Source organism: Phoca vitulina, unplaced genomic scaffold, assembly GCF_004348235.1.
Source record: "Phoca vitulina isolate PV1807 unplaced genomic scaffold, GSC_HSeal_1.0 scaffold71, whole genome shotgun sequence".
Lineage (NCBI taxonomy): Eukaryota > Metazoa > Chordata > Mammalia > Carnivora > Phocidae > Phoca > Phoca vitulina.
This window is the reverse complement of record NW_022589774.1, coordinates 4274340-4290653: the sequence shown is the minus strand read 5'-3', so window position 1 is coordinate 4290653 and position 16314 is coordinate 4274340. Positions and strand designations below refer to the sequence as shown.

Genomic DNA, 16314 nt, shown 5'->3' with positions numbered 1-16314 from the left:
CCGGCCGGACGCGTGCCTCTTCTCCCGGTGAGAGCCCGCCCTTCCGCTCCCAGCGTTCCCGCCCGCCGTTCAAACTGGAAAAATGGCGGCAGCTCCTGTGTTGGTGGTCCCTTCCCCTCCGCGGGACGTGGAGAGAGTGGCCGGGGCGGACGACGGGGCCTCGGTCGCCGGCACCTCCCGAGAGGACTTCCGGGTGCGCTGCACCTCGAAGCGGGCCGTGACGGAAATGCTAGAACTGTGCGGCCGCTTTGTGGAAAAGCTCGGGGACGCGCTGCCAGAGGAGATTCGGGAGCCTGCGCTGCGAGATGTGCAGTGGGTACGGGCCCGGTAGCTATCTCTTATCACCCCCTTACCCTATACCCCTCTCAAGGCTCAGAAAGAGCCTACGACAGGCTTCCCAAAGTTAACGGTGCTGCCCGCTCCGGTAGAAGCAGCCCGAGAAACGCGAGGGGTCGAAATAGATGCTAGTGTCAGCTGGGTATTAATCGCTTAGACCAGCGCCTTCCAGTAGAAAAATACAAGGCGAGCTATGTATGTAACTTGAAATTAAAGGAAGAAAAAATAGGTGAAATTAATTTTAATGTTATGTTTTATTTAGCCCGCTGTATCCACGATACTGTTTTAACTTACAATAGTAAAAAGGAAACGAACGAGATCTTTTCTATTCTTTTGTTCCTACTAAGCTTTTCAGATCTGGTGGCGTAAATTTAGAGCTCATCTCCTTTAGGGCTGTAGCCACATTTTAAGGCCTCAGTAACCACAGAGTGGCCAGTGGCTCCCCTATTGGACAGTGCAGACTGACTCTAGGAGGAATTCTACAGGAAGGGGTAATCCTGGAAGTCAGCCAGTCACCACACTGGCCTTTGGTCTTTTCCTTTTGCCTGTTTTAGAACTTCATGTAAAGTCGTGAAAACATTTTCCCTCCAACTCTAAAGTAGATAAGGAAGCTGTCTTGATTAATAACTTCGCTGGCCCTCATAACATTTCCCCTTCCTTTCTCACATATTTTGCAAAGCCCTGAAGAAGCTAGTTTTTTGAGGAAAGACACAGCATTGAGGGATTGGTACCTGCCTTAAGGAAGCATACAATCTATCTCTAGAAAATAAGTTTAAAAGTTCATAATGCAGCACACTTGTGAGTTCGAATGACCACAGTGCAAACAATAAAAATAAACGTCAAATGGAAGAATAAAGAAACAGCACCTGGGTAGTGAGTCTGTGTTCCAGTTTTGTATACAGTAACGCTGTTACTACCTTCTTGCAAGGAAGGGAAGAATAGAGACATACCTCAGGACATTTTTAGTAGTTTTTGGGAGAAGCCTGTTTTGTTGCATAATGATCTTAGAATTTGCCCCTTTCTAAGAAGTGCTAACATATTTAGAACATTTACTTTACAGAAAAAGAGGAGCTTGGCTTAACCTATTAAACCTTATTTAATGGATGATAAAGTGAATTAGAAGATAAAAGTTTGAAGACTTAAACTACCAACGAATTCACTTATGTTTTATATTAAAAGCAGATAAAAGGCAGAGGCTTTAATTATGTTGACGTATCTCTTTATCTAAAACCATGTAATATTGTAATGGGTATTCTAAAAAAAATCGCATTGATATGATTGTGCAATGAATATTACAGTTTGTATTCTGAGATAATCCTTGAATGCCCATATATAAAGTAAGGATTTTATTTTATAAAATCTTTAAAATGTAGAGTGTGTACGTTAACTCATAATTATCAGTCATTTGATTTATGCTTATTTTTACTTCTACAAAGTGTGTAAAATACATTCTCATTGTAAAAAACAGCATAAAGCAAAAGTCTGAATTCCTCTCCCCCATCCCTCTTCCTTCCTGGAAATAACTTACTATTTTGGAGGGCCCATGGAGGGTGTAATCCTTCTATACATTTTTTTATGGCTTTACATCTCTCTGTTGTTTTAGATTTTTGTTTGTTTTTTTACATTAATAGTGTTAGGATGATGTATTTAGCAATTTAGCTTTATTTTTCCTCCACCAAATCTGTCTTCGACTATTATTTGTCAATGTTAGGTAGAGATATACTTTATTCTTTTTTAGTATTGCATGATATGGATATAGTATATTTAACCATTTTCCGAATTTGAATTTAGATTTTATTTTCCCCTCAGTATTTTATAATTTCAAATAGTGCTTTAACAAACATTACTAGTACATCCTTTTTATGTTTTTATGAGAACAGTTTTTTAGAATACATTGCTAGAAGTGAAATTGTTAGGTAATAGGGAATGTGCATTTAAAATTTTAATGGCACTACCAAATTCCTTTAGTCCCTTATTTTTTAATGTAGTATAAACATTTTTAACCTTACAAAAAACAGACTAGTACAGTGGACACCTGTATATCCATCACCAAAAATTTTTTTTTTAAGATTTTATTTATTTATTTGACAGACACAGCGAGAGAGGGAACACAAGCAGGGGGAGTGGGAGTGGGAGAAGCAGGCTTCCCACCAAGCAGGGAGCCCGATGCGGGGCTTGATCCCAGGACCCTGGGATCATGACCTGAGCCTAAGGCAGACGCTTAACGACTGAGCCACCCAGGCGCCCCTGTCCATCACCAAATTTAACAGTTATCAAAAATTTGTTACACTTCCTATTTTATTTATTTATTTTTTAGGTAGGTTCCATGCCTAAGGTGGAGCTTGAACTCATAACCCTGAGATTAAGAGTCATGTGCTCTACTGACTAAGCCAGGTGTCCCTTTACACTTCCTATTTTATTTTATTTTATTTTATTTTATTTTTTTAATTTATTTTTATTTTTTAAAGATTTTATTCATTTATTTAATTGACACAGAGAGAGAGACAGCGAGAGAGGGAACACAAGCAGGGTGAGGGGCAGAGGGAGAAGCAGGCTTCCCGCCAAGCAGGGAGCCCGATGCGGGGCTCGATCCCAGGACCCTGGGATCATGACCTGAGCTGAAGGCAGTCGCTTAACCGACTAAGCCACCTAGGCGCCCCTACACTTCCTATTTTAAAGCAAACTTCAGATCTCATGTCATTTGATTTCTATGTACTTCAGTGTACATCTCTAAAAAAATATAGTCCTTTATGAAGTAGAAATTAATTTTACTTTGTTTTAAGCATTTTTTTCCTTGTTAACACTGATGCTTGTTCAGCAGCATATGTAGTACTTGTACCCTTGAGACTCAGCTGAGCTCAACTTTGTTAGCTTGTATTTTTTCTTCATTTAAGGAGTATGTAAATTTTTGCATCAAATTTTCTCAGGTGTAGTGTAATGGTTATTATCAGAGCTAAAATGTAGGTAGAATCAATGATTGAAATGGAGTCTTCATTGAAAAGAATATAGTAATAAGCTAGTCTATTTTTCTTGATATCCCATATTACAAATCTGAAATTCTTATTTTGCCAAAATGTTTTAGTTCAATATTTAAAGTTATTTTTAGTGACTTGAGTATTGTGAATTTATTTCAGACTTTTGAATCAGCTGTGCAAGAGAATGTCAGCATTAATGGGCAAGCATGGCAGGAAGCTTCAGATAATTTTATGGGTATGTGATTTAACTTTCCTTCTGTCATTAATTTCTGAGTTATTTTTGTAGCTAATTTTATCTCGAATGCTAATTTTTAATCCCCATTTTCAGTCTCTTTTTTTTTTTTAAGATTTATTTATTTATTTATTTGAGAGAGAGATAGCAGAGTGAGAGATAGCACCAGCGGAGTGGGGGGCGCAGAGGGAGAAGCAGGCTCCCCATTGAGCAGGGAGCCCCATGCAGGGCTCAATCCCAGGACTGAGCCACCCAGGCACCCCTCAGTGTCCCTCTTTTAAAAATTTTCCTTCACTGGGGGGAAAAGGGAAACATCTAGAAGACTACTGAGGCAAACTACACAGTAGGTACCTTGATTTTTTAATATATGCTATCTGGCATTCTCAACAAGATTTTCACCTCATTAGTCTTTGAAAGTACCCTTGTCAGTAGTTTACTGGAAAATACTGTACAACTATCTCCAGATGAAGAAACAGGCCCAGAGAATTTCTGTGAGTAATACCTTATAAATCAAGTTGTATTTTTACAAATGACCCTTATTGTAGATAGCGAAGTACCCTTAGAAGTATGAAGTTAAATTGTAAGAGTACCAACCATGTAAAGGATGAGGTAAATATATGGAGAAACCTCTTTAGAGACAGAATACTTCCTTTTTTTTTAAGATTTAATTAATTTATTTGACAGAGAGAGCAAGCGTGAGAGAGCACAAGCAGGGGGAGCTGCAGAGGGAGAGGGAGAAGCAGACTCCCTGCTGAGCAGGGAGCCTGATGAGGGGCTCGATCCCATGACCCCAGGATCATGACCTGAGCTGAAGGCAGATGCTTAACCAACTGAGCCACCAAGGCGCCCCAGAATACTTTCTTCAAAGCAGACTTGATTGTACCCTAACTAATGGTGTTGACATATCTAAAAAAAATCAAAGTTTTAATGGAAAGAAAATGGTCAGTGGTCAGTGTAAGAAGGAAAAAATTTAGTAGAAAAGGAAAGATTTGTGTGAGAAAAGAGTCAGAATTCTCCAGCAAAGTCTAGGAGAAGGGCTACCCTGACAAGAGGGTCAGAGTGTCTTGTCTTTCCCCATAGTGATATTACAGAGTCTGACCAGCATAACTTGGTATCACTGCTTGATATTACTTGCTATCCAGTTATACCCTTGAGCTGATTCCAAGCTCATTCTATCCACCCTCTGTGGTTATAATTTTTCTTCTCAACATTAAGATAATACTTTGCCCAGAAAACTTCACTGTCTAATCCTTGGGATTATTATAGTTATCTCTTCAAAGTCACCAAAATTTACTTTCTGGTTTATATATTGAGATGGTAAAAGCAATAACATTAGATTTCCCAAATTTTATCAGAATGATTGCCAATTAGTAGGGGAGAGGGAGTGTATCACAATCACCTAAAGTATTTTTAAACTATACAGGCTTTCCTGTGTATTTGACTCTTGTTCTCTGAAGTCACTTTGGAGTTGCTTTATTGTTTGCTCCAGGCTGCCTTTAGCAATATGATTCATCAATTTATAGATTAAGATACATATTTTCTGATAGGTTGGCAGCCTTGGTAGAGTGTGGTTATTCTTTGTCCCTTTTCCTTCCTATAATCATGAGGGGAAATAGTTGAGAATACTACAATTTTACCTTCTTTCATGGGCACTTGATAATGCCAAGCACCATACCAAATTCTAGGATGTAGATGAAAACACATGGTCTTACTATTTAGGAACTCATTGTTAATGGAAGGAAATGGACAAGGAATTACTATACTGTTTAGGAAGGGGGATAAGACCCAACAGAGTAGATTGTTGTTAAATTAAATGCATTTAATGAATGACAGCATGCTAGATAAAAAGGAGGAAGGATATTTGAAGCAGAGAGAACAGCATGTACAAAGGCACAATGGAGTGATATGTTTGGAAAATGTCAAAAATGAATTGGGAAAACTAAAATGGCAGGTGTGGCCAGAGAGATAAGTTGGGGCCAGATCACAAAGAACCTTGAGGGTTTGCTAAGGAATTTGTACTTTATCCTGTAGGCAATGGGGAACCAGTGGAGATTTTTAAAATAGAATTTACATGAAAAGCTTTGTGTTTTAGAACACTAACTGCTGGCTGTGTAGAGGTGGATTAGAGAGGGGTGAAATTCAAGGCAGGCTGATCTTAGGGAAGTTATTGAAATAGTACAGTAAAAGATGGTGAAGGCTTGCCCTAAGATGGTAGGAAAGGAGAGAAAAAGGTTCAGCAGATAGGATTAAAAGCATTTGTATCTGATCTAATACATAGAAGCAATAAGTAAGCTTCGCAAGGGCAGAGGTTTTTTGTCTGTTTTGTTCACTGGGATCATTGTAAAAATGAGTGAACAAGTAAAAGGAAAAAAAGTGAATGAATATACAAGTGAAAACAACTTTCTCCCTTCCTCTGTAACTACCCTGAAAGGACTTGACTTCAGGCTTGACCAGGTACATTTAAGAATTAAGGTGTAAGTTCCTTGAGAGCAGGGGCTATATTTGTTTTTCAACACTTAGCTTGGCATATAGTAGGGACACAGTAAATACTTGTTAAATTGGTGACAAAATCTTCCCTGCTCAAATTGTTTATACATTTCAGTTTTGTAGCTTTATCATCAGGTGGCGCTGAAAAACCATTTTCCTGCTCCATAGAAAAACCATTTTCCTGCTCCATAGAAGATTTAGCTGGGAGACTTTTTTTTTTTTAACTGTGAAATAGTTCATTATTTCAGGCTAATGATTGAACTTTTTATATGGATAAATTAAAATTTAGGAAGGGCTGCTCATCTAAATGAGTGTTCAAAGTAAGCAGTGACTGTTTTTCTCATAATACTCTCAAAAGAATTTAGTTGGACTTAATATTTGTTACATGAATGAGAGATACCTGATGTACTTCATTAATCTTTACCCAATATGTATGTGTGTGCGTGTGTATATATATATATATATGCTGATATATGTCGGCAATGTTTGAAAGTTTCCAAAAATAAATATCACTGTTTCGGACTTCTTAATGAAGCTTCTACTTAATAAAATAGATATATTTCTAGCATAGACTATGACGTAGCAGAACACGTGTGATGAGACCAGCTTAGCCAATGACCTAGCTCTTTAGTATTTTTTTTTAAAAGATTTATTTATTTGAGAGAGAGTGAGGGTTCGTGTGTGCACGTGAGCAATGATGGGGCAGAGGGAGAAAGTGAGAATCCTCAATTAGATTCCCCCCCCCCCGAGCACGGAGCCACTCTGGGCTGGATCCCAAGACCCTGAGATCATGACCTGAGCCGAAATTGAGAGTCAGACCCTTAATGAACTAAGCCACCCAGGCACCCCATTCTTTAGTGTTTTTAACTACTTATTTTTAAAGATGATTTTCAAAATAAGGTTGATGTACCACCTGCATTCATTTCATCTTCGGTGCTTAATTTTGGGGCCCCATTCCAGAAGCTTCTGTTGAATAAAAATTTCTGCACTTCTGACAAGTTCCCCATGTAATTTTTCTGCTGGAGTTTGAGATTCACTGTTTTAAAACAGGAAAGCAACAGATAAATAGTTTTAGTTAAATCAAATAAATTATAAAGTCACCGTGTCTCTTACTTTTTCCTACTATTCCAGTTGTGTCTACTTCAAATTTAGCTATTCCACTCTGCTACTGTCACAGCTTTGGTGCAGCACATAATGAAGTCAAAACATGTTGGAAACTCTGACATTAAATGCCCTTTACAGTCTAGTTCTTTTATATTTTATCATCCTTTCCTTACACTTTATCCTGCAGCCATTTAGAACTTTTAGTTTTAGAACAAAGTTTCCGAAAACCTCTATGATCTTGCAAATACAGTTTCCTCTGCCTAAAATGCTTCTCCGTGTTATTTTTTGTCCCACCTTTTTTTAATCCAATGGATTTACATTTATATTTCAAGGCTTATTAGCTCAAATGTTGCTTTCTGTTCAAAGTCTTAAATTCCCTAGGCAGAGTTAGGGTTCCGTTGTTCTCTGTCCGAATAGCATTTTGTTCATACCTCAATTGCATTTATCAGTTGTTTCGCAGTTATGTTTCTTCCAGGAGACTGTGGACTCTTAGAGAGCAGGGATCATGTTATATTCATCTTTGTATTTTTCTAATTTCGGCCTGGCTTCCCATAGGTGCTCAGTAATTGATTTTTCAATGAGTAAATAAATGAATTAATCACCAAAGTGGGGGCATCCATTAACTTGCCATATTTGTTTTTCTTAATTATTTTGTATTTTCTAAATTTAGCTTGTTATATTTTTATATAGAATATAAGCAATGTGTTTTAAGAAATTTTTTGATATTGTTTTTCTCTTGAAATAGATTCTGATATCAAAGTACTTGAAGATCAGTTTGATGAAATCATAGTAGATATAGCCACAAAACGTAAGCAGTATCCCAGAAAGATCCTGGAATGTGTCATCAAAACCATAAAAGCAAAACAAGAAATTCTGGTAAGATGATTTATCTTTGAGATAATAAATTTTGTGTTATGTCTATTTTACTACAATTAAAAAAATTAAAGTATGAGATGATATCTATGTGGACACAGATGACATTTTGTTTTCTTTGTCTTTTCTTCCTCAATTACTACTGTTGATCTCTTGTAAGATTTTTTCCTGTTCTAAGTTATACTAGATTTTGAACACAGCTGATTTTTTTTTTTTTTTTAAGATTTTTATTTATTTATTTGACAGAGAGACACAGTGAGAGAGGGAACACAAGCAGGGGGAGTGAGAGAGGGAGAAGCAGGCTTCCTGCGGAGCAGGGAGCCCGATGCAGGGCTCGATCCCAGGACCCTGGGACCATGACCTGAGCCAAAGGCAGACGCTTAACGACTGAGCCACCCAGGTGCCCCAAACACAGCTGATTTTAAAATAGAATTTGAGGGGGCGCCTGGGTGGCTCAGTTGGTTAAGCGACTGCCTTCGGCTCAGGTCATGATCCTGGAGTCCCTGGATCGAGTCCCGCATCGGGCTCCCTGCTCGGCAGGGAGCCTGCTTCTCCCTCTGACCCTCCCCCCTCTCATGTGCTCGCTCGCTCTCATTCTCTCTCTCTCTCAAATAAATAAAATCTTTAAAAAAAAAAAAGTAGAATTTGAGGAAGGAAGACTAACTTTACAATTCTGAGACCAGGAAGGAAAAATAAATTTATCTTTTTTTTTTAAAGATTTTAATTATTTGAGGGGGTGCAGAGGGAGAGAATCTTCAAGTAGACTCCCTGTTAAGCGTGGAACCTGACTTGGGGCTCCATCTCACAACCTCTGAGATAACGATCTGAGACAAAACCAAGAGTCGGTTGCTTAACTGAGCCACCCACGAGCCTCAGTAAATTTATCTTTTAGGCCTTTTCTTTCTGTGTGTCATTTGTGTTTGGCACATTATTTGTATGTGTGTATATATTTTGGAAGACCCCTTTAGCTTAAAATTGATGATGACAGCTGAATACCTGTTCATGACACCAAAATTTGCTTTATGAATTCTGTATAATTTGTTTTGCTCCAGAAGTCATGATGGGGTAGGAGTAGGTTTGCTGGGAATGGCACTGCCTCTGGAGCTGGAAACACATGTTGCTTTAAATTATGTTATACTGTTTGTCATTAATTTTTGAAATTAGCATACTTTCACATTTAAATCTTCCAGTTGCTTTTTGTCAGGAATTTTTTTTTAAAAGATTTTATTTATTTGACAGAGACAAAGTGAGAGAAGGAGCACAAGCAGGGGGAGAGGGAGAGGAAGAAGCAGGCTCCCCGCCGAGGAGGGAGCCCGATGTGGGGCTCAATCCCAGGACCCTGGGATCATGACCTGAGCCGAAGGCAGACGCCTAATGACTGAGTCACCCAGGCGCCCCTGTCAGGAATTGTTTTAGACAGTAAAGACATTGTTCTATGAGAAAAAAATATAAGCAGAATTTTTCATTTTTTCTTCCAAAGCATTCTCAAAAAAGTACCCTACTCTATCTCCCCCCTCCCAACCTTGCTTTTTAAAGTTTCTCCAGGAAAAACATTCAAAATGTATTTATTTTCTCTCTCCCTATTACTACCCCCTTCTTTCCTGGAAAGAGTCTAATTGGTAATCAGTATTGCATAAAAGAAAGAAAGTTGGCAGGCCTAGGTGGGTACTGCTGTGGAAGTTTAAAAATGGATGCAAAATGGATGGATGGGGTGAGGATACTAAAGGCAGCTCTTTTAGAAAACATTTTTGGCTCCTGCTGGCTTTGGGCAGGAGTAAGGAGGAACATTTTACTCTTTTTGCTGAATTGTAGGTCTTACTCCATGTCAACCTTGCACAGGGGCCCTTCTCTGTATCATTTCAATTTTAGTGTATGTGCTCGCTGAAGTGAGCCCGTGGATCCTGTGCTATAGTTCTGCTCTCATAGTCCCAGCCTATCACAGGATGTATAGGCTTCAGTGTGCTGACATGGTAGCGGCCACTTTTTAAAACAGCTTCTGTGCAAATATGAGTTCTGAGTTCCAAACATTGTCTTAAAATGAACTTTTGAGGGGCGCCTGGGTGGCTCAGTCGTTAAGCGTCTGCCTTCGGCTCAGGTCATGATCCCAGAGTCCGGGGATCGAGCCCTGCATCGGGCTCCCTGCTCCGCAGGAAGCCTGCTTCTCCCTCTCCCACTCCCCCTGTTTGTGTTCCCTCTCTTGCTTTCTCCCTCTCTGTCAAATAAATAAATAAAATCTTTAAAAAAAAAAAAAAGAAAATGAACTTTTGAAAAAACAATCTATTCATAATTTGGAGACTACCTTGTACTTTAAACACAAAATTCAATCTCTGTGGCTTTAATTTGCTTGTTTGCTTTTTTTCAACTTTTTTTATGGTGCTATTTCTTAGTGTATGCGGTAGGTGGCAGTGCTATAAAAGGTATAATTCAGACTGAGTTTGATCTTTTGGCCTCCTTTCCTACAGATTTCAGGATCTTTTTTCTTTCTTTCTTTCAATTTTTCCTTTTTTCTTTTTTTCTTTCTTTTTTTAAAGATTTTATTTATTTGAGAGAGAGAGCGCACTAGTGATGGGTGGTGGTGAGAGGCAGAGGGAGAGGGAGAAGCAGACTCCCCGCTGAGCAGGGAGCTCAACGCTCAACAAGGGGCTCCATCTGAGGACCCTGAGATCACGACCTGAGGCGACCTGAGCCATAGACAGACGCTTAACTGACTGAGCTACCCCTGCGCCCCGCCCTTTTATTTTCTTTAAAAGAATGCTTCTACCAGCTAATAGTATATTTGCTTACATTAATTGAAGGAAATGTTTATATGAAGGATTAAGTGATTAAATCTGTTTGAATTTATATTGTGTTTAGAAGCAGTACTACCCTGTTGTACATCCATTGGACCTAAAATATGACCCTGATCCAGGTGAGTCAGTGCTCATTTGTGGTAAAAGTGAAGTATCAGCTTGTAATTTTTATGAGTTCCTGATACTCTTTTAAAGGTGTCAGTGTGAAGGGTATCTTCCCTTCGATGCTCTAACTCACTACCAGTCATCTGTGTTTAGCTCTTCTCTAGGATTATAAAAACTTGCTCTAAATGTACTGACTCAGCAATCTCCAGGAGTAGGTCCTAGGAATCTGGACTTTTATAAAGCTCTCCCCTGACCTAGACTATTATATCTTCTCAATCTCTAACTTCTATTATAGTATCTTCCCATTTCTAACTGCTACTATACTGTCCATTCTTTGTATTACAGCCAAAGTTATACTGTTAAAGCATTCATGGTGTCACTCCCCAGTGTGATAACCGTCATTGGTTTTCTCATTGTTTACAAAATAAAATCCAATAAAAATATAATGTTGAACTTAAGAGATATGCATACTTGATATACCTTTGAACTCAGTTCTGTTTCCATTTAGATGCATCCTTTAAAACTCAGAGAAATAAAATTGATAAAAACTTAAGTAAACCCAGCAACAGAATTTGCATTGCTAAAAATGTGGATCATACATATTTTTAAATGATTCTGTTCTCACATTTAAAAATTTGTAACAGTTTTCCTAAGAGACCTTTTGGTGTTTTCCTTTGGCACTCAAAAGTACCATTTCTTTCTTTCTTTCTTTCTTTTTTAAGATTGTATTTATTTATTAGAGAGAACGTGCGCGTGCCCATGAGCCAGGGAGGAGCAGAGGGAGAGGGACAAGCAGACTCTGTGCTGAGCATGGAGCCTGATGCAGGGCTCAATCCCATGACCCCGAGATCATGACCTGAGCTGAAATCAAGAGTCAGATGCTCAACTGACTGAGCCACCCAGACGCACACCCCCTTTTTTTAAGTACCATTTCTGAACTATTAGAAAAACCGTTAAAACCTTGATTTATTTGTATGGGCTTCTTATACTTACGGTTTTGAGTACTTTATCTTTGTCAAATTGTGCACTACTTTCTAACATGTCTCCTGCCCCTCATAAATCTCCCAGTGCCAATGGGGATAAACCAAGAGGGGGATGTACAAGTATATAGATACTCAGAAATTTGTTAAAATCACAGCATTCACTCTGTTTGACAAATAAAAATTGACCTAGGCTCACTAAACAGGGAAAGTTGCCAAAATGCAGTAGTTGACATATACTTGTTTTGGTTTTGAACAATATAAAGATAATAATTGAAACTTGTGGTATCATAATTACCCAAGTATTACTTTTCTTCTTTTTTTTTTTTTTTTTAATTCTACACCCAACATGGGGCTCGAACTCATGATCTGGAGATCAAGAGTCACATGCTCTACAATTGAGCCAGCCAGGCATCCCCCCAAGTATTACTTTTTAGATATAATTATCCTCTAAAGAAACTTGTAACCTTTTTATCTTAGGAGGGAAAACAAATTTACTTAAATGATCTTTAAAAGGTCTACATGATTTTTTTTCCCGTACCATTCCAGTTATGTAGTAATAGTGGAAAAATCCTCTATATCATATTATTCTTACTTCAAAAGTAAGCAAAAGAATAATTAAGAATCTATACTTTGGATAAATTTTGAGATTTTGTTGTTATACACTTTCATAATGTTTATGAACTTAGAATAGCATCAATTCTGTAAGCACAGCAAAGTTAACTTACAATTTTGTTAGCTGTGTATTTTGGGGCAAGTCCCTTGATTTCTTCAAACTTCAGTTTTTTTTTTTAAAAGATTTATTCATTTGAGACACAGAGATAGAGAGAGAGAGAGAGCATGAGCAGGGAGAGAGGCAGAGGGAGAGGGAGAAGCAGGCTCCCTGCTGAGCCAGGAGCCCGATGTGGGGCTCGATCCCAGAACCCTGGGATCATGACCTGAGCCGAAGGCAGACGCTTAACCATCTGAGCCACCCAGGCGCCCCAGAACCTCAGTTTTTTTATGGTAAATTCTAGATTTGGAGCCTGATGCTTTAGGTATGAATGCCAGCTCTGTCAGTAAATATTACATTGTTCTTCCTACTTACCAAGGTTGGATTATGAATCACAAGAGATGAGGGGTTCAATAATCTATAACTAAAATACGTAAGTACTAGTTTATAAAGAGATACTATGTAATAATAACCTTATTATAGGGACGCCTGGGTGGCTCAGTTGGTTAAGCATCTGCCTTTGGCTCAGTTCATGATCTCAAGATCCTGGGATTGAGCCCTGTGTCTGGCTCCCGGCTCAGGGGGGAGCCTTGTTCTCCCTCTCCCTCTTTCCCTTCCCCCCACTCATGCTTCCCCCCACGCTTTTTCAAATAAATAAAATAAAATAAAAAAACCTTACGATAAATCCTATCTCATTTACGCCATACCTTATACATAACTTATAATACATCTAACTGGTAAAATCATACAAAATTAATTAAAATGGCTTAGGAAAATAGAAAGCATAAATTTGTATAGAACCTAAAAATGAATAAGCTGCATGGGAAAATTTTTGTGGGAACTCCTTGAAAGTTTTTTCTTCTTGCTATTAGAATATTAAGTAATTTATTTATTTGAAAGTTGACATTTTTAAAGAAGGTTTTCTGGTTTTTAAAAAGCAATACTTAGCCAATGTGTATAACATTGATTTGGCAGTTATGTTAGGAACTTTGAGGGATACAGAGATAAAGTAGACAGATTCTCCCTTTAAAGAGCTTATGTTTGAGTGTAAAAGATGAACATAAAACAGAATTCGTTCATGCCCTTAACTGGTTCTTTTCCGAGTTTTCCCTGAGTAAATGGCACCTTAATCTACATTATTGCTTTAGTTAGAAGTCAGCCTTGATTCTTTCCTCCCCTGAACTCCTCATATCCAGTCCATCAATAAACTACAAATTATTCCTTTGAAATATAATCTCACCATTCATCTATTTCTCTCCATCCTGCTATTATCACTTCTAATCTAGATCACCGTCACTTTAGCCAGGATTTCTACACATGCTTTCTAGAAGGTCTTTCTGTTTCACTCTTGTTTTTTCCCATTCCATGGTATATATATATATATATTGGACAGTTGATTTTTTTAAAAGTTCTTTGAAATATTTCAAACATTACAGAAAATACGGAGTATAACATAATAAACATCTTTGTTGCTACCACCCATATTTAAGGGGTATTCACATTTTTGCCAGATTTGTTTCAGACCTTTTTAGGAACTAAAAGCTATGGATGCACCTGAAAGCTCTGTACTCCTTCACCATCCTATTCTATTCTCTCTTACTTCAGAAGTAATCACTATCTTCAAGCTGAGTGGATCCCTTATTGTCCATGTTATTTATGCTTTTACTCTATAGATATGTAACCATAAATAATATATGGCATTTGTTTTTAGATTTTTCTATAAATTGTATCATACTGATCATATTCTGCAACTTTTTCCCCCTTGACATTGTATATACAGAAAGCTTTCTATTCGTTGAGCTAATACACAGTATTCCGAATACACCACTGCTTATCCATTCCTCTATTGAGAGAGACTTAGATTATTATTATTATTTTTTTTTGCTGTTATAAATAGGATTACAAGAACATTTATATAACTGTTTCCTTGTATAGTGTAAATATGCCACAGATTTTCTGGAGTAGATTTCTGGAAGCAGAATTTCTAGGTCATAAGGTTTGTTTCTATTCAGCTATTACATTTGAACTGTTACTATTCAGCCTAACCCTACAGTTTCTTCTAACCCTACAGTTTCTTCTGTGAGTTGCCTATTTATATTCTTTGCCTATTTTTCTGTTGGTTTGTTTGAACTTACTTCTAAGAGTTGTACATACAGGCATATATCCATACACATGTACACACACACATTTTGGATATTAATCCTTTGGCTATAAGCACTGTAAATAATTGATCTCAATTTTTGGCTTGTCTTTTAATAATGATCTTATATATAAATTTTAATATAGTTGGATTTACTAGTTTTTTTCCTTTATAATTTGTTCTTTCAGTGTCTTTAAGAAATCCTCTACCCAAGTGACATAAAGATCCTTTGATATTTATAGATTAATTTAGAAAGAAGTGCCATGTTTAACAGTGTACATCCTCCTATTTGTGAATATATTATATCTCATTTTGTTTTTTTTCAAAATGTCCTTCAATAGTGTTTTATAAACACATGTAATAAAGATGATTGTAAGAGCGGTGCCTGCTTGTTTCTTTGAGAACAGTGTTGTTTAAGGGAATGGATATGGTAGGCATTCTGTAATGATGTAGAGAAGTATTTAAAAATGTGTAATAAAGATAGTTATAAGAAAAAAAATAGCGTTTTATAAATTTCTCTATAGGTTTTGCACATCTTTTATTTGTTCCTAGATACCTTTTTGTAGCTATTGTAAATGGTAGCATTTTGCGATTACATAGTATAATTGTTTAAGAACACCATTGATTTTTATTTGCTGAATTCTTTTTAGTTCTAATGGTTTATCTAGTTTCAGTTAGATTTTTAAAAATGTAGATGATCATATCATTTGCAAGTAATGATGGGTTTTATCTTTTTTCTAACTTTATACATCTTTTTTTGTCTTATTACATTGATTAGAATCTTCAGTATAATGGTGACTAGTAGCAATGATAGTGGTCATAATATTTTAAAATGAGTAAGTGTCTAATTTTATCGAATACTTCTTTTGCACAAACTGAGATTATATATTTGTTAACCAACTTTATTGTGGAATAATTTACATATAATAAACTACATTCATTTTATGCATACAGTTTGAGTTTTGACAAATGTAGACAACTATGTAACCATCACCACAATTCAGATATGGAGCATTTTCTATAATTCATAAAGTTCCCTTGTGCCCTTAGATCATATGCTTTTTATCTCTAACTCCATTAATACGGTGAATAAACATTGACAGATTTTTCTGATGGTTATCTTTGCCTTCATAGAGACTTTGCCTTCATAGAGAAACCCCACTTAATATATTTTTTTTCATGCACTGTGGAATTAAATTTACCTATACTTTATGCTTATACTTTGTTTAGTATATTTGCTTCTAGTATATTTCCTTCTGTAGTTACACACAAAAAACATACATGTGGTGTTTTAAAACATGCTGACCTTTTCTAATTTTGGCATCAAGGTTATACTGCCCTCATAAAACAGTTTGTAAATACAGAGGTTATTTGTTCTTTGAAGAGTTGATAAGATTCATCTATAAAACTGACCCTAGTGGGTGGTTGGGGTGATATCTGACTTAGCCTTTAGCTAGCTATTCTAAAAACTAGTATACTTAATGCTTATTTATTTCTTCATTTTTTTTTCTTTCTTGAATCAATTTTGGTAATATTTGTTTGGAAAATAGTCTGTTTCATCCATGTGCTCAGTATGTTGAT

At 37.1% G+C, this 16314-nt stretch overlaps 1 protein-coding gene across 2 annotated transcripts in view; it reads left to right on the top strand.

Annotated features, from left to right (window-relative positions):
• Positions 1-59: 59 nt before the first annotated feature.
• Positions 60-16314, top strand: part of NSL1 (NSL1 component of MIS12 kinetochore complex) — a 34384-nt gene continuing 18129 nt past the window's right edge. Inside the window, exons 1-5 of one of the 2 annotated variants that reach the window (XM_032393159.1) lie at positions 60-316; positions 3471-3546; positions 7880-8010; positions 10861-10915; positions 14922-15196. In XM_032393159.1, the coding sequence (XP_032249050.1) occupies positions 83-316; positions 3471-3546; positions 7880-8010; positions 10861-10915; positions 14922-14950 (525 nt within the window). In that variant the 5' untranslated portion in view covers positions 60-82 and the 3' untranslated portion in view covers positions 14951-15196. Of the gene's footprint in view, positions 317-3470; positions 3547-7879; positions 8011-10860; positions 10916-14921; positions 15197-16314 lie in introns of those variants that run through there. The other variant, XM_032393158.1, reaches the window with a different exon arrangement.